Here is a 19,446-nt window from a genome sequence, read left to right as displayed (position 1 = left end):
GTCTCTGGGTCAGGAACCTATCCCTCCAGCATGTTTTGTTTATTGTGATGACAAGGTTTAGATCCCTGGAGCATGTAGCTCTGAGGGATTGGGATTTCTTTATGTATAGCATGTCCAACAGCTCTGGGTTTGACATGGCCTTGTATGTTAAGCAGAGATCGCCTCTGAGTAGACGATATGTGACAGAGTATAGCTGGAGTTTTATCAGGCGGTCAGCGTAGGGCATCTGCTTTAGGCCTGTGATTCTTTTAGTGAGGTATTTCTGAGGCCTTTCCAGTTGTTGCAGATGTCTTGAGGGGTACATACCAAATGGGGCGTTGTATTCTATAATGGGTCTAATGAGGGATGAGTACAGTGGGACAATGACCTCCTTTTTTCTGGATGAAAAGCCCTTCGTGATGAGGTGTGCCACATAGAAGGATTTCCTGACTGTTGTGGCGATGTGGTTATCGAAGGTGAGACCACTGTCCACCTGTGTCCCTAAGTCTCTTATCACACTTTCTGTGTTTAGTGTACTGCTACCTATATGGTAATTCATGGATACATGTTTTTTCCCCAAAGGGGATAACAATACATTTCTTGGCACTGAGCTTGAGCCCATGGCTCTGGCACCAAACATCTGTTTCTGCAAGGCCCTTTTGTAGAGTATCCACATCATTTGGGGATTCAATAATGGCTCCCAGTTTGCAGTCATCTGCAAACTTTGTTAGCCAGAGTCCCTTAGTGTTGACCTGTACTTCAGAGAAGTAGATGCCAAACAAGAGCGGCCCCAGGAATGAACCCTGAGGTACTCCACTTGTCACTTGTCTGGAGCTGGATTTGGAGTCGGCTACTTTTACAGTGTGGGTTCTATCTATTTCCCATCCACTCATCAAGATTTGTCTTGAAGATGGCCAGTGAGGTGCTCTGCTTGGCATGTATGGGAAGTCTATTCCAGAGCATTGGCAGTCTCTGTGTTATGATCCTGTCCCTCGAGGGTGTTCTGTTGATTGTGGTAATGAGGTTGAGGTCTCTGGAGCATGTGGTGTGGAGGGATTGGGATTTCTTTAGATGTAGCATTTCTAACAGAGCTGGGTCAGACATGGCTTTGTAAGTCAAACAGAGATCACCTCTTAGTAGATGATATGAGACAGAGAATAGTTGCAGTTTTTTGAGTCTGTCCATGTAGGGCATGTGTTTAAGGCCTAGGATCCTCTTCATGAGGTACTTTTGTAGCCTTTCCAGCTGTTGCATGTGTCTAGTGAGGTACATGCCAAATGTGGCATTATACTCAATGACTGGCCTAATGAGGGAAGAATAGAGAGAGATGATGACCTCTTTCTTCCTGGAAGCAAAACTCTTGGTAATGAGATGTGCCACATAGAAGGGCTTTCTGACCACAGAGGCAATGTGGCAGCTGAAGGAGAGGTTGCTGTCAACCTGTGTCCCTAGATCTCTCAGTGTTCAAAAACAATAAACTGCACTGATAAACTTGCAGAAACAAAAAAGCAGCCAACATGTCAGCTAAATCCACAAAGACGAACCACCACTTAGAAGTATAAAATAATCGCAAGCTTTATTCCAAAAATAAAACTGTATTAAAATGTTAGCATTTTCATTTAAATAAATATTAAACTTCTTCAGACATACCTTCAGTGTTCAGTGGGCTCCCATCGATATAGTAATAAGTGGGAACTGAGTTTTTCCCAAAGGGGATGACGCTGCATTTTCTGGCATTGAGCTTAAAGCCATGATTGTGACATCAGTCGTTGGTGTCAGCGAGTCCTTTCTGTAGGATGTCTACATCACTTGGGGAGGTAATAATGGCTCCCAGCTTGCAGTCATCTGCAAACTTGGTCAGCTAGAGTCCCTCCATGTTGGCCTGGACTTCTGAGAAGTAGATACCAAACAGGAGAGGACCCACGACCGATCCCTGTGGGACTCAACTCGTAAATGGTTGGCAGTCTGACTTGGAGTCGCTACTTTCACACTGTGGGTTCTATCTGTGAGCCAATTTGCAACCCACCTAGTTATATAGGGGTTGATGCCTAGTATGGTGAGTTTATCTATAATTCCTGAGTGGGGAATGGTGTCAAAGGCCTTGGCCAGATTGAGATAGGCTGTATGAACTGCCTTGCCCTCATCCACAGCTCTGGCGACTGTCTCAAATAAGTCAACCAAATTGAGCAGGCATGATCTACCTTTCACAAAACCAAATTGAGTGGGATCTGGAGTTTGTAGATTCCCTATATCCTTGTTAATTAGGTCCATGATGATGCGCTCCATAGCCTTATGGGTGCTACTTAAATGATCGGAGTTCAAAGCTTCGAATTTCATACAGCTGAAACCATATGATTGAGGTTCTAAAACATCGAACATTCAAACAGAGATCTCCATATAGCGTGGAAAGGGAATATTCCCTTTTCCTCACTGTAGTGTGATCTCAGAGTTGGTATATTTTAATTGCGGAGGGTGCAGGGCGTGCAAGGGGGCTTGCCCCCTACATATATGTGTTTAAATTTGTTTTTGTTTTTTTTTTTCTTTTTTTAAATGTTTGAGATTACAAAACTTCGATCATATGGGATTGACCATATGAGTTCGAAGTTTTGTAATTTCGATCATTCAATGTAGACCCAGCTTTACATGTCAGAGTCATCAGGCTAATGGGGAGATAATTCCCAGGGTCTGTAGTCGCTCCCTCTTTATGGTGAGGGATGACTGTAGCAGTGCACCATTTGGTAGGGACAAAGCCTGAGGTGAGGGTGTGACTGAACAGGGCACACAGATGTGGTGCCAGTTCACTTTGTAGTTCATGTAGAACACATCCAGGGATATTGTCAGGTCCCATGGAAGCTGTATTCTTGTCCTTGGACAATGCAGCTTTAACATGTGCTATAGTAATACTGGGTGGCTGGAATTCCTCTGGTATTGTGATTGGTCCTTTAGGAGGGGAGAGAGGGTAAAGTTGGTAGCGAATCTGTCTGCCAGTATGTTGGCAATATCTGTTGGCTTGGTATAGGAGATACCATTGTGCAGTAACTCAGAGCAAACCTGGGTATTGCCATGGAGATTCTTGATATAACTATAGAAGGCTTTGTGGTTGTTTTTAGTGTCTGCCACAATTCTGCCTTCATAGCTGGGTTTAGAGATTTTCATGAGGGATCTCAACTTTTGTTGAGGCTAATAATTCATAGATTCATAGATTCATAGATTAATACTAGGCTAACTGCCTTTTGGGCCATTTTAAGCCTAGCCAATTACCCCTTGTGAGAATCAAACCTTACACCTTGTGTCTGCAAGGTAAACACCTTAACCATTATGCCAACCTCCCACCTCTGGATCTTCCACTGGGAGTTTTTTCCAGTCTTGGGACTTCACCTTTTTCTGCAACAGTTTCTTCCTTCTATTGTAGTGTTTATTAATGGCAGGGGACCACCAGATTGGCTTATTTTCTTTGGAGGAGAGCATTTTGGTTCTGGTTGGTATGGCTAGTTCCATCTATTTATGTATGTATTCGTACAGTGTATTGGTGTATGATTGGTGCATGGTTCTATTTTCCATTGACATGGGTGCCATGAAGTTAGCCATCTCTGTTTTTAAGAGCCCAAAGTTAGCTTTGGAGAAGTTTTTCATGCTGGTTACTTTTGCAGGGGGTGTGGGTGAGATGTGGATTTCCATGGTGATTGTTTCTGGTTGGATCTAACCAAGGAGGAATTGACTATTGTGTAGAGCAATGGTTGCCCATGTTAGTAATAACCAGATCAAGGATGTTGCTTCCTCTAGTGGGAGTAATAATGAGCTAGTCCATGACAATGGAATTGAATTCCAGGAAGCATTGGGCCAGTGTATTGGTGCATGAGTAGTTTTCCCAGTTGATGGAGGGGTAGTTGAAGTCACCTAGTATGAGAGTGTTGGATTGGACCCTAATAGTTTCCAGGGTACTTAGGAATGTGCAGTGAGAGTCTTGTGACATGGCTGGGGACCTATAGCAGACTATGACCTGAATCGCCATCTTACCCAATGTTAGCTTTACCTGAAGTATCTCAGGTGCATTTTTTGACATACTTATTGGATATACTTAGTGTGACAATGTGAAATATTGCCACCTATGCCAGTGGAAGTAGGGCAGTGGATATGTAACATATGCTAGCAGAGTTAGCTGTAATTTTGTAAATAATTATATGTCATTTGCATATCAAACTGATTTCTACAGATGCTTGTGTTGAAAAACATATTTGTAAAGTGTTTTGTATTAAAAATGTATCAACAGTGTGACTTACTAGACAGAAAAGAAATATACATGTATATCAGACTGTACTGTATTGTAACTAATTAAACATATGCATTATAACAGAGAACATTGAAGAGAAGAGGTTAAGCTCAGCTGCAGCTAACTTTGGAAAAATAGTAAGAATTTAAATTACTTAATTTAGGCCATAAGGATTGTATCTTACAGTTCTGTTTGCAGCCAGAGACAAAATGCCTGGGAAAACAAGCATTAGGAGGCATTCTGTATTGTCTTTAGCAGTGAACTAATTGCTACTCTGGAAGGGTAGAATGTTGAAATTGTTTTATTACTTCCAGAAGCTGCTACAGATCTGAGCAAAGCTCTGTGTGTGTGTGTGTGTGTGTGTGTGTGTGTGTGTGTGTGTGTGTGTGTGTGTGTGTGTGGGTGTGTGTGTGTATTGAAATTCTGGCAGTTTCTAAAAATGGGGGGGGGGGTGCATAGGAACCAGAAGTCAGATGCCCAGCTATATGTGATGTCCTTCTGTAATATATCACAAAAATAATGTTTACTACTAGGTGAGACTGAAGTTTCAGAGCATTGGTTTTGGTTAAAGGAAGGACCCTTCACCTACATCATCTTTCCTTGCTCTAGTAAGTCAGCCAATAAATAGTAATTATATACATCAGTCAGGAAAATATAGTGAGATTAGTTAAGTACTATTTTTTTCTGAATCTGTGTGAATCTGTTCATCTGTGTTATTTTAATGTTTCCTGTGATTGAAACTCTGGTGTTTATTGTAAATTGATATTTAGTATTTTCATGTTATTTTATTACTTATTATTAAATATATTTAAACTTTTCATTGTGTCTTGTCTTTTGGAGAATATTTTAATCTCTGAGAGTACTTATATATATTTGGTGATAGCTCTGGCCACTCCTAAAAGCCTTACAGTATTAGTCAAACACTACCATTTGTATTAATATTAATTTAACTCAGTATAATTGGGTACCCTTCTGAGAGCATTAAAATACCTGGCTTTGGAGTTTCTGGTGGCAATTTAACTACCTTATAGTCTGGATAGAATGGGTCATAGCTAGTAAATGTGTGTCAGCCTTTCCAATGTGTGTGTGTGTGTGTGTGTGTGTGTGTGTGTGTGTGTGTGTGTGTGTGTGTGTGTGTGTGTGTCAGTTGCTTGGAGCACAGGCATGAAGCACTGGTTTCACAGATAGAGATGGTGGAGAACTTGGCATGAACACTCGGCTGAGGTCTCAGTTTTAGAGCCCTGCCAATGGGGAGTCTTATTGGGGACCTGGAGGGAGACAGATAGAGAAACCCAGACCCTGAATTGAGTGTGTTCAGACATCTGAGATATGAAAAGTCAATCATCTGGCATTAATTGGCATGTATGTGGCTATCAGTGAATATAAATGTGTGACCCTTTTTTGATTTGCTCAGGGTAAAAGTTATTTTTTTCTATTTCTGCAGACCTGGTGTGTATTTGTATCAGAAGAGCTAAGATAAGCTATTGTTGCTATTTCTTAATGCAGCCATACATCTGAGATGCACATATTTCTTAATGCAGCCAGACATCTGAGGTATGCATAGACAACAAAGTATATATAATTAATGGACATCGAAGTTGTCTATGAATGAAAATGACTGTATGTGGTAGGGTATGCAATGTATCTTAAAGTAGCAAGTTGGCCACCAATATTGCACACATTTAGTGGATGTCTGTAGGAGACAGGGCTGGATGTGTGCGATAGCAAACTGATCATTGTCACAATGACATACTAAGTAGTGATGGCACCTCATAGTGCATGATTCTGTGACTGAATTTTGACCATGATAGTTTAAAAGTGACATCTGTATGTACTCATATCTTCGTGGATTTTATGAAGGTGCTTTAGTTTCCTCCCCAAGATCCACCACTGTATAATGTGTAAATTAACCACAAAAAGGAGCGAAATGGCTTTGCAGTAAAAAATCCAGTTCCCAATGTAAAATAACAAAAACAAAAACAGCAAACCTCTATTTCCAAAGTAAAACAGCTTTTTCAGCTCATAAAAGTAGTATGCTGCAAAGTAAAGCAAGTGTAGCTGGTTCTTCAACCCAAAAAGAATCGCACAAAAGTATAATCCAAACGAGAACTTTAATAGCTAGCTAGAGTTAAGCGCTTTCACCAAATGGCTTTTTCAAAACTTCAACAACTGCCATTAAAAACAAAGCATTTAAATATACAATGGAAGAAGTTCATTGGTGCACATGACATAGTTAATTGACTTAAACTCTAGTTCATTTACATATATACAGAAATCCTTCTGATATACTTCTAAAATACATTTAAAAAAGCTAAGATAGTTTATTCATCATAATACAGAAGGACATAGTATAAATACACATCTATGACCTAAAACAAATGTAAAATGAGATAGTGAAATGTTATAAAAGTTATAAAACATCCATAGTGTAGCATGAAGAGGAAAAAAGGGGTAAAATACGATTGATTCAAGTGTAACTATATAAAAATGCTCCATAAAAGTCTATATAAGTCTATATGTGCAACAGGGTTCAGATACATGATAGTACATGAATTAAAAAGTAGTGCAGGTAGGTATGTGTATAAAAAGGGGGGGGGGAAGCAACTAAGTGTGTAAACTAAAAACATTTTGCTTACACAGTAAAAGGTAAAACCTGAACTCCATCAATGACACCAGGGAAAATGTCTGCTCAGAGAGGGGGGACAATCCACCTCAGTAGACAATGGTGATACAGGTAGGCGTGTGTATGGGAAGGGAGAAATAACTAAGTAGGGGGTCTAAAACCCTTTTCTTACGTAGTAATGGTTTAACCTGGACTCTATCATTGACACCAGGAATTTGTCCGCTCTAAGGCGGACAATCCATCTCAGTTCACATTCAATAAATGTGAATCAACATCTCCACCTCTGAGATTAGGTTCAACTTGTTGTAGTACACTAAAGTTAAAGTAATGGTCAGGTCCTGTATTTCTAACATGTCTGGCAAGTGCATTATGATCAGATGCTATCCTAATGTTGTAAACATGTTCTCTTATACGTTCTCTAAGTTGTCTACAAGTCTTGCCTACATAAAATACCGGACAAGAGACACACTTAGCAATATATACAACATTATTGCTGGTGCAATTGGTGCCAGTATTAAAGTAAAAAATTTTTTGTGTTGTCGGATGTTTAAAAGTGTCACTGTTGTCTATATATTGACATTGATTACAATTTTGACAGGATATTGTATTATGGTCAGATCTTGGTTTCTGGTAACCATGTTCTACTAAAGGGCGATGGCATAAGGTCCTTTTAGATTGGGTTTATTCTTATAGACAAACCTTGGATTATCACCTACTACTTCTAAGATTTGGTCATCCAATCCAAGGATTCCCCAATGTCTATGTACTATCTCCTTGATCTTGTCAACATCTCTAGAGTAAAATAAGGACAACTTAACATTATCACCCCTACTGATAGCTGGTACTGCTTCAGATGCTTCTTTCCTTGAAAAATAAGGTTTAGCCACTGTGTCTCTCAACTTGTCAACCTGATTCCTATTCCTATCTATGTCTCTCATCACATATTTACGTTCCAAAAATCTATTTGTAAGTGATTCAATCTCTTTGGAATGTCCTGAGGGGCATGGGTTCAACCTTGATGCTCGCATAAACTGCCCTTTCATAATGTTCTCAAAAACATATCTGGGGTGCATACTATGTCGATGCAACAGTGTATTCCTAAAACAGGGTTTCCTATACACTGATGTATTTAATAAACCACTAGGTAATCTATTTATCTGGACATCTAGAAATGATATTTCAATACTGGAATAATTAATAGTAAATTTCAAGAAATCCGTTAGTCCATTAATGGAATCAAAGAATTCCAGAAGGGATGCTTCATCTCCTTTCCAGATAAAAAAGAGGTCATCTACGAACCGTCTGTAGTAACCCACATATTTCTGGAATAAAGTTAACGGAAAAAGAAATTCTCCTCCCAGTCTGCCATCACAATGTTGGCGTAGCTATTGGCACATGAAGTGCCCATAGCTACGCCATCTTTCTGTATACAGATCTCCTTTCCAAAAATAAACATATTGTTCTCAAGAACAATCTCTAAAAATAAAGAAAGTAGGTCCACTGTCCCTTCTTCAAAATTAGATTTACTACGAATATATCTTTGAAACATTAACATACCTTCTTGGTTAGGAATCATAGTGAAGAGACTAGTAACGTCAAGTGTAACCAGTAAAAATGGTTCCCTATCTTTCAGTGTAGCAGTAAACTCATACAAGTCAAGCAAAAACTGTTTGCTATCTTTAAGGATAAATTTATTACTATCCACTAAAGGTCTAAGAAAATATTCTAGTAGAATAGAAAAAGGCTCAGTTAGCCATCCTTGCCCTGCTACAATAGGTCTCGGAGGAGGGGAAGTCAATGACTTGTGAATCTTCGGTAAGCCTTGTATTACTGGTATCAAGGGATTCCTAACTCTAAGATATTCAAATAGGGTATCCGAAATAATATGACTACGATGGAGGTCATCTAGAGTGTCATAGACTTGGAAGACTTTCGTACCAACCTCTAAAAGGCTTATATTACCATAGAATGTTCCATCACTTAACATAGAATCCATCATACTGATGTATCTAGTGGAGTCTAAAATCACTATGGGGCCTCCCTTATCAGCTGGTCTTATAACTATTGAGAGGTCATTTCTGAGATTGTCTAAGGCTTGTTTTTGTAAATAGGTAAGATTGTAATTACGTTTTTAGTAGTATTTTTACTTCTGTTATCATAGTACTTATATATATCATTCTCTACCATTCTAGAGAACGTCTCTATAACTGGATGTATATTTGGAATATATAAACTATTAGGTCTAAACCTCTCCAAATCTCTTTTCTCCTCTACTTGGTCTTGATCTCTAAAATTCAATTTCAGTTGGATATTCCTAATAAACATCTTTACATCTAAAATAGAGTCTGTTAATTCACTATCTCGTGTAGGGATAAAACTTAGGCCCTTGTTTAAAACTTCCTCTTCAAAGGTACTTAAAGGCCTGTTAGACAAGTTGACCACTAGGGTCCCCCTGTTTTCTCCCACATTTTCTTCAAACTTGGTCCTGGATGTTCCCCTCCTGACCCTTTCCGTTTGTTCCTCCCTCTGCTTTGGGATCTCTGTCTCCCTGGGAAGGATTTGTTGGCTATGGGGAAAGGGGTACATATGGGAGATCTACTATTACCAGTTCTTGGGAAAATATCATTCAGTTCCTTCATATTCTTCTTCCTAACTACTGGTTCATTACTTTTATCTGAGAGTATGTTAGCCACTTTCCCTTTATCTGTAATGGGACTTGCAACATCCTCTGAGTATACAATATGTACCACATCTGATGTATTTTCATTCGTTATAGCATTGGTAGTAACATCGACATGGTTAACCATTGTTACTTTAGTGTACTACAACAAGTTGAACCTAATCTCAGAGGTGGAGATGTTGATTCACATTTATTGGAATGTGAACTGAGATGGATTGTCCGCCTTAGAGCGGACAAATTCCCTGGTGTCAATGATAGAGTCCAGGTTAAACCATTACTACGTAAGAAAAGGGTTTTTAGACCCCCTACTTAGTTATTTCTCCCTTCCCATACACACGCCTACCTGTATCACCATTGTCTACTGAGGTGGATTGTCCCCCTCTCTGAGCAGACATTTTCCCTGGTGTCATTGATGGAGTTCAGGTTTTACCTTTTACTGTGTAAGCAAAATGTTTTAGTTTACACACTTAGTTGCTTCCCCTTTTATACACATACCTACCTGCACTACTTTTTAATTCATGTACTATCATGTATCTGAACCCTGTTGCACATATAGACTTATATAGACTTTTATGGAGCATTTTATATAGTTACACTTGAATCAATCGTATTTTACCCCTTTTTCCTCTTCATGCTACACTATGGATGTTTTATAACTTTTATAACATTTCACTATCTCATTTTACATTTGTTTTAGGTCATAGATGTGTATTTATACTATGTCCTTCTGTATTATGATGAATAAACTATCTTAGCTTTTTAAATGTATTTTAGAAGTATATCAGAAGGATTTCTGTATATATGTAAATGAACTAGAGTTTAAGTCAATTAACTATGTCATGTGCACCAATGAACTTCTTCCATTGTATATTTAAATGCTTTGTTTTTAATGGCAGTTGTTGAAGTTTTGAAAAAGCCATTTGGTGAAAGCGCTTAACTCTAGCTAGCTATTAAAGTTCTCGTTTGGATTATACTTTTGTGCGATTCTTTTTGGGTTGAAGAACCAGCTACACTTGCTTTACTTTGCAGCATACTACTTTTATGAGCTGAAAAAGCTGTTTTACTTTGGAAATAGAGGTTTGCTGTTTTTGTTTTTGTTATTTTACATTGGGAACTGGATTTTTTACTGCAAAGCCATTTCGCTCCTTTTTGTGGTTAATTTATTTATGATACACTGTCGTCTGAATTAGGAGCGTTTACCTTTTACTGCAAGCAACTTGTTGCCTGGTTTTATTCTATTACTGTATAATGTGTGCCTATGGTGGTTAAAGCTTTTACCTTAATCCCAATTTTAAACCAGATTGTGAACTCAGAAGGCAGCAATCATTTTTATTTATTTATTTTTGGTGGGGGTATGGGGGAGAGACCCTATTCCCACACGATATATATATATATTGGATCATTTGCTTTCTCATGTTACTGGAAAATACTTTTGTGTCACCTTTGAACGTTAAGTTTTGGATACAGCTTATTTTTATATTTATTTATTTATTTATCATTTTGGTGAAAGAAAAAAATAAGACTGAATTTCTTTCCTTGCTTTTGATTTTTGTTTAAGATACCATTGGATTAAAAGATTTTGAAGAAAAAGCATTAGGATGCACTTGCATCTACAACTCTATGAATCCCTCCACACTTATTACAGTGCAGTCTTTGCTATTTAGGTAATGTGAAAGAATGGCGAAAAAAATAAAAGTAAAATGAATTGTGAAAAAAATAAAGAAATTTATAGGTCTGCATAGTGTGAAGCCAGGCTTGAGGGAGAAACAGGGAATGGCACTGGGAATATGCAGAAGGCACCAGCGTGTAAGAATAGGGACCCCAGAATCCTTTGATTGTAGATAGACATCTGAGCTACACGTCATCAACAAAGTGTCTAGAATGAGTGAAAACTGAGGCAGTCTATTGGTGAAACTGACTGACCCCATCACTGTTTGATCATAGGTATGTGTTTTTTGACCTGCAGGAATATAGCCTGACTGCATTTCAATATTCCAATTGTCCCCATCCCTTCAGTGGCTAAGTACATTTCCCATCACACTTGAAGTCACTAGCTACCACTGCTCTTTAAACATGGCCATGCTTGCATTTATAATATGACAATAACTGTAACTTGTACAAAAACATCTGATAGTTATCATTATTAAGATTAGATAGCAATGTAAGTTTCCATTTAATTTAAATGTCAAAATTATCGTACAGATATAACAGGATGGCATTGTTTTACTTTTAATATAAACACCAAGCCCAATAACTTTACAGTGAATTTTCCCATAGGGTAACATGATTGAAAGGTTTCTAGTTAGCCCAGCTTCAAATTATTAAATTACATGATATTTACAATTCATTTCACGTTCCATCAGTTTTTACTGATGGCAGTTGTGGCTTCTGTAGATTAATCAATAAAGATACAAAGCCTTCCTTTCCCTTACCACAAATTTCAAGTCATAATGGGGGTGTCCATGCACTGCTATGCTATCTGAAAGCTATACATCCTTTTGTCTTGAAGCTGTTATACTTACTTCCATTGGATCACTTTGGTTGATAGCCATGCAGGGTGTTATTAAACATACCTGAACCACTTCAGGTAACCTCTATACAATGGCAGCTTTGTGCAAGTTTCTCTTAAATCAATGAACTCCATGTAATTTAAAGTAAGCCAAGTGACTCTTTTGAAATTATATGGACTGTAATTGGAATCTTTAAAATTGCAGAGCATTAAGTATGTGTTAGTGTATGTGTGTGTGTGTGTGTGTGTGTGTGTGTGTGTGTGTGTGTGTGTGTGTGTGTCTATATAGATATATAAAATATTAATAAACTCACAAAATATCAAGTCTGAGATTGCAATATCTCAGGTTATTCTTTTACCTGTTCCAAGAGATAGAAAGCCTTAAGATTATATAGGTTAGTTTGTTGTAAGGGAGAGAACAAAGCTTCTTGAACAAATGCTTAAAATGCATAGTCATAACTTACAACCTCCTGTTTTTTTTACATTACTCACACCATTTATTACTCAAAGCTTTGGGGCTTACATGGTTGGACTTGCACTTAATATAGGTGTCTAGTTAAAACCCATCTCTGCACATTATGCTCATGAACCCCTTCAGCTACTACCCTCTGCTCATGAGCATAGTTGAGGATGTAGAAGTATACTGACTGGCGAGTCAAGGGCTTTGTTGAACAGCTTAGCTCCCACTTCATCACCAGTAGAGAACGATTCCTCAGAATATGTCTGCTGCTCCATCCTTTTGTCAATGTCTTGCTCATCCATGTCATTACTTATAAGCAACACACTGAAGTGCACAAGTCTTTTCACTAATGACACCCCCACTGTTCCATGTGAAAAACTCAATCACACTTTTCCAGAATACTACTAGTATGGTCTCAGATTTGGAAGTGTTGTCTCCTTGTTTCAGTCAGGGTTAATATGCATAAAGTGTATGCTTTTTTAGTTCTGTAAATATTACTTAATTATTAGTTATAAAACGAAAAGTACATTTTGCCACAGTGGGATAAAGTAAACCACTCAAAGGTTCAATCACACACAGATAAGACACACAAACACATGCAGTGCACACTCACACCTACACACACTCTCAAAGCTCACAGACATATACACAGATACACAAACCTGCTTCCATGCACTGCATCCACATGCACGCATAGACACCCACACATACACACACACACACACACACACACACACACACACACACACACACACACACACACACACACACACACACGAGCGCGCGCACGCACACACACATATTTGAAAGTGTGTCAGTGATTAACCTAGTATTGTGTGACAAACATTCCATGTATCAGAACAATGCCCTTTGCCTTGCTGTGTATAGTGTTCGTTTGCATTTGTACTTTCCATCACATTATAGGTATGCAGATATACATGTGGCCCTTACCTTCTTAAAGATATGTGAAAGAGTACTATTATTTCCATGACAGTCTCTTGAGAAAAGTGTCACTTGAAGCAATCATCCATGGTATGGAAGAAAGCATTTATGTACCTTAGTTAGTTTAGTTCATTAATAAATAATGTGCAAGACCTAAAGTAACACATTTTTGCTGATGGTTTTTAGTAACCCTTAGATAAATGCAGAAATTATTGCATGTGTTTGATTATTTATATTAGAATAAGACAAGTATCTGTTCCTTGTTTAATTCAATGTGCAAATTTTATTTTCAGATATGAATGCACATCATTAAGATATCTACTGTAACTCCTCTATCTGCAAAAAAGACTACAGATTAAATATACCATTTGGAAGAGTTTGTGAAAATTTAAAATATTCATTGATGTGGTGGCCCATAATTCCAAACTGCGAATGACGTTTCTGTTTCCACACTTATGCAGAATGTGAAAATTACAAGGAATACATGCTGAGACATATGCAACATGCCTTTTTTAATGTTGTTTTACAGCAGTAATGTTTATGTTAAATTAAATTAAAATGCACAATGAATATTTGTTGAGTATTAAGAAGAGTCAAAAATATTAAGACCTAAATCAGTCTGCAATCGGATATTCTGGGAAATAAGGGTACTATATAAAGTAATGCACAGCAAATTGAAATGTTATTAGAAAATCAAACAAAACTTTAATACTGGTGTTAAGTGCTTTGCTTTTATGTGATTGTTGTAAAACAAAAACTGCATCTGCACCTGATCTGGTTACCTTTTAGCAACACAGTTAGAAACTCTGTAAATTATTTCAGATATAACAGCTGAGAAGCACAACTTATACATTTCTGCAATATTACAACATCCAAAGACTAACACAGTGAGCTTTTTCTTACTCCAACATATATTTTTTTTTTAGCTCTAGAACATGTTGCTATGGTAGTGCATAATCTGAGTAGTTCAGTAGTGACAGAGTTTATGTTCGCAGGTTTTCTACACCTTCATAACTATTATACTATTTTCTTTATTTTATTTTTGCTGATTTACTCAACAGTAATTATTGGGAACAGCCTGATCCTTGCAGCAGTAATAACAAATAGAAAACTGCATACACCAATGTACTTTTTTCTTAGCAATCTTGCAGTAATTGATTTATTTTATACAACCACTGTTATTCCCAGAATGTTAACTCTGTTTATTGTAGATTCTCAGACTATTTCTTTCAGTCTCTGTTTCGTGCAACTGTGCTTTTTGCATGGGTTTGGAATAGCTGAAGCTTTCCTTCTTGTTGTCATGGCATATGACCGCTATGTTGCCATTTGCAGTCCTCTGCATTATCAAAATATTATGACAAATATGGTTAATATCCTATTGGCAGCAAACACTTGGATATTGCCATTCATAATTGTAATACCAATTGTTATTCTGGCAGCACAATTACCTTTCTGTGGACCTAATAAAATCCATCACTGTTTTTGTGAGCATGTGTATGTTATTAAACTTGCTTGCACTGATATCACACCACATGTTTATCTTGGGTTTTCAGTTGCCATGACTGTATCGTTTATTCCTTTATTCCTTGTTGTTTTCTCTTATATTAAAATATTAACTGCTGTTTTTCAGCTTGCTTCCACTGAAGAACGTCTCAAAGCATTATCAACGTGTACCTCTCATATCATGGTTGTTTCCTTTTATTATGTATCAATCATTGTTGCTTATGTTTCATACACAACAGACAATATTGCTAATGATTTTCATGTGGCTAGCACAATTTTCTGTGCGATACTAACTCCAACAGTGAATCCTGTAATTTACACGCTGAGAAACAGAGATGTAAAATCAACAGTTACAAAGCTTATAAAGAGCGTTCTGAAATACTAGTTGCATTTACTGGCTATATTTGAAACTGTTATCTTCTGTAATATAGAGATACCTGCAGGTAGTCAGACCTTTAATCATGCAGTGAGAGCTATAGTGCTGTTTAATATAGAATTCAGAAGAAAAACATGGAGAGCTGTGTATTGAGTACCATCAAAAATCTCCCTATTTTGTCATATTCCACAGTGAATGTTTAACACTGTCTCTGCCAACCTGAATTTCTTATTCAAATTATGTATTAGAGAAATGTAAATAAACAATTCATGAGTTGCCTGCTTATGCATCTCCATATGTTCCAGTCTGTATTCTGCTAGAGTTAAATTCTGTATGAACATGGTACAAATGAGGTAATTTCATGCTCAAACCTCACAGAAGCAGTAATACCATTCTGGCACAAGAAGCAAAGGCTACTCAGAGAGTCTCCCCTCCCACAACAATTTTCTGTATGTCTCTACTGTTACTGAAAAATGGGATCTTACCTGAAAGAGAACTTTGCTGTCATTCTACAATGGGATGTTGTGAAATTCCCCTGGATCCCCATTAGCATATGAAGGAATTTCACTAATTATGGGAAAAGGAATTATATCATTGAGGTCATTATTGGCATTCCACAGTGCTATAAATCTGTATATCTGCAATAAGCTACAAATCCATTGCTATGCCCATTTGTAATAGTATCTTGCATCATAGTCATACTAATAGCACAGGCACTCACACTAACCCAAAAATGTTTCCAGAATCTTCAGTTAAACATTAGGGAGCACTGAACTTGGAGTTCTCATATATTCCCTCCATGATTCTAGTGCATGAACTGCAGTAGACCCATGATAATTTTGTTTTCATTAAGTAACCTCTTTTGTTCATCTTTTTCTTCAATTTATGCCTGTTTTACATCATAATGACCTTTGAAGCACTGCTGTATACTGTCAAGACATTTAGTTTAGTACTTATGCTCTTTGCAATAGCATATAGGGAAATATAATCATAGCTGTGCTATATGACATAAATTAACTTAAATGCTATCTGGCTGACACTGGGTGTCTGGTGCAATACATTCCTCCGTTTTTGAAAGTACAACTTACTATTTGTTCCTGACCAGTTTCAACATAATTTCCCAGAATGCATTAATTATTTCTTGCATCTTTTTCATAAAGTTGTGAAATCTGTCTTCTTGTCTAGAAATATATGAATTCCAAACCATTAATGTTATTAATACTTAATTCATGGCTTAGACCAATTAACTATTTTGTATATAATTGCTGTGTATGTATGAGGAGTCACTTTTTGTAATTTTAATTAATATCTACTCTTATTTTCTGTTCATTATAGTGCATAAATTGAAGGATAACATATAAAAACACAACATAATTACAGCTAGCAAAAACACCTTTGTAAGCAGATAGTCACATTGTATTGCTAAAACAAATTAAGGAAAAAAACTACAGCACTGACATGAAATCAAATTTGTGTGCTTAAGAAAACTCTTCTAAAGCGATGGTATTCAAGAGGGTATTGGGATGAGGTCTCATTATCACAAATGTGTACCAGATCTACAGATAGGCATATATGTGCATATTGAAGATTCCTAATGCTGCTCTAGATATATTCTGTAGTCAATTGCTTGAGGATCAGAGGGTCCCAGCAGAAAAAATTCTATGATAAATACAGAACACAGGTCATGTAAGCCTGCAGTGGTGACATAGATGGCTAGATCATGGATTCGTAGGTTAATGCTAGGCTAATGTCCTTTTGGACCATTTTAAGCCTAACCAATTTCTCTTCCAATAGTGAGAACCAAACTCTGTACCTTGTATCTGTGAGACAGCCACCTTAACCATTATGCTAAGTTATAGCTCTGGTGATCCAAGTTAGTGTGGCAGCTCATGCACTTGATGGGACAGGCAGTTACAGTTTCATACCCATCATGGTGGTTGGATGGAGGCATGTAGATTTATTGGCCGTTTTAATTTCACTGTTGGAGACAGGGGAAGCAGCCACATGAGACATCAGTCTCTTGTGGAAGTGAAGGGTGGTACAGCCTTAATGTCCATTACACATACCACCTCAAGGTGCTATTGGCCACATGCAGGGGACAGGAGACAACAGAGGAAAAACACTCTATTGACAGCAATGTGACACTGAGTCAACATGCTTTGATCTCCTCATCACCTGGTAACATGCTCAGTTTAAGTCTGGAGGAGGTTAAGTTGGTTTAGTATGCAGAGTATATTAGGTAGGATACTGGAACCAGCTGATGAACAGCTACTGAAGGAGCCAAAATATGAATAAAAAGGTAATCTGCTGTTCAGAAAAAAAGGGACCTAGGAGTGGTAGCCTGCACAGATCCTACATGACAAGAGTTACATGCATTTTTGACTGGTCAGTCTATGCAGGTCCAGTCTCATGGCTATGCAGCTCAACATGATAGATTATTGGCTATCATAGCAAGAATGGAACAAAATGCATTTGGTTAGAAAAGCTTGCAGCCATATGACACCTATATAGCATGGCAAACTTTTGGCAATCACTTATTGGCTAAGAGCGTGAGGAAATGAAAAGAAGGTCCAGTACCTGGCAGTCTGCAATGGGACGACAACCATTCCTAGTGTCTTGGGCATGATAAGCTATGCCTGTAAGGAACAACTGTACCTCTAAAGTTCTGATTTTTGGTCAGTGGAATTCAGAGCCAGATCCAGCACTAGGTGACAGCTGCCTAGGATCTGTGGTGGCTGGCAAGGGGGCCCCAGCTTCACTAAAAAATCACTTGTAAATTAAAAAGTAAACCTTACCCTCCCATAAGTAAAAACAACCAGCATTATGAGCTTGCAGATATAGCATATGGCACAGCAAACCTACCAGCATTAAGACCTTGCAAGAGACAGCATGCACAGCAAGTCCCAGAAACCTTAGCTTTAGGTGGTTCTATGTCCTAGACAGGCTTGCTTGAATTACACAAGCCCTATTAGGAAACCACAAGAGATTTTAATATTACATCTGTGCGGTAAATGACTAGCAGATGATGCATGCTATAGATATAAAGTTGAGAAGATGGTAGCTGGTATATATGCAGCAGCCAAAACCCAGTTGCAGCATGTTCCAGTAGGTAGATTCTGTGTGTATGATGCCCTTTGTTCAGAGCCAAACCCTGGTCTTAATTATTGGCAAACAAGTGCCTTAAATCACCATGCCAACTGACAGATCTCCACTAATCTTCTTTCTTTTTCTTTATTGTTATTTTTGTAAATTGATTTATAGTTGTGTTGCTCGGTGTCAGTATTGCAACAGGTAGCATATTTGTTTTTGGTGCAGAAAACTGTGGGTTCAGTTCCCATACCAGATAGACTGAGTTTTGACACACACCATTTTTTTTATTTTTGTGTGTAACATGGGCAATTTATTCTTCAAGGGCAGCAGTCACTGAATTCTTAGTGAAGCACTGAAATACAAAATTGTTTTCTAGCCACAACCTTTTCATTAGTTATTGTTCTCTTTAATATGTGATTATTCAGATGACTTACTTCTGTAGTGGTTGTGCACATTGACTGATGCTGATGGATTATAGTGGCAGCTGTTTGAGTGGCGTTGTATGATTGAAATGTTCTGAAATGGGTACTTTTGTCATTTTTGGTGCATACATTTTGTTTCACTATTTATAAAACCACATCTTATAATCACACTCTAAGAAGTGGTGCTCTATTAAACAAGGAATATAATTTAATACAGTCATGAATTTGAACCAAAGAGCACAAGCATTTATGCATGGTCCTAAAAATATGTGCAAGGGCCCATGGTTCAAAAACAGCCCAAAGCTACACTTAATCCACCACAGGCCAGGTACATTTTTAGGAATGTATGTTTCAATGCAGTTTCAATGAATGTGAGTTTCAAGGGCAAAGTAGTTGAAGTTTACTTTTGCTTATGCTAAGCCTGTTTTCACTGAGAGACTGAATTGTTGTGTTTAGCAAATGGCCATCAGTGAATATAATAAAAGAGTAAAAGTTTTAAGTGAAATTCAAATATCTGTAATCAAGCCATGGTGGTACAGCTGTAGCGTTGTTGCCTCACAGCAAGAGGTTCTCCTGTTTGATTCACGGCTGG

General features: G+C 37.8%; 1 protein-coding gene across 1 annotated transcript; it reads left to right on the top strand.

Annotated features, from left to right (window-relative positions):
* The first annotated feature begins 9,667 nt into the window (after positions 1-9,667).
* Positions 9,668-15,351, top strand: LOC122803207 (olfactory receptor 2AT4-like). Its single transcript, XM_044072813.1, has 2 exons — positions 9,668-9,833; positions 14,390-15,351. The coding sequence occupies exons 1-2, from the start codon at positions 9,668-9,670 to the stop codon at positions 15,349-15,351; spliced, it is 1,128 nt and encodes a 375-aa protein (XP_043928748.1).
* Positions 15,352-19,446: the final 4,095 nt, after the last annotated feature.

Source organism: Protopterus annectens, chromosome 5.part1 (genome assembly GCF_019279795.1).
Source record: "Protopterus annectens isolate FY-2018-M chromosome 5.part1, PAN1.0, whole genome shotgun sequence".
Classification (NCBI taxonomy): domain Eukaryota; kingdom Metazoa; phylum Chordata; order Ceratodontiformes; family Protopteridae; genus Protopterus; species Protopterus annectens.
Note: the sequence above shows the minus strand (reverse complement) of the source record. Positions and strands in the feature narration are given on the sequence as shown.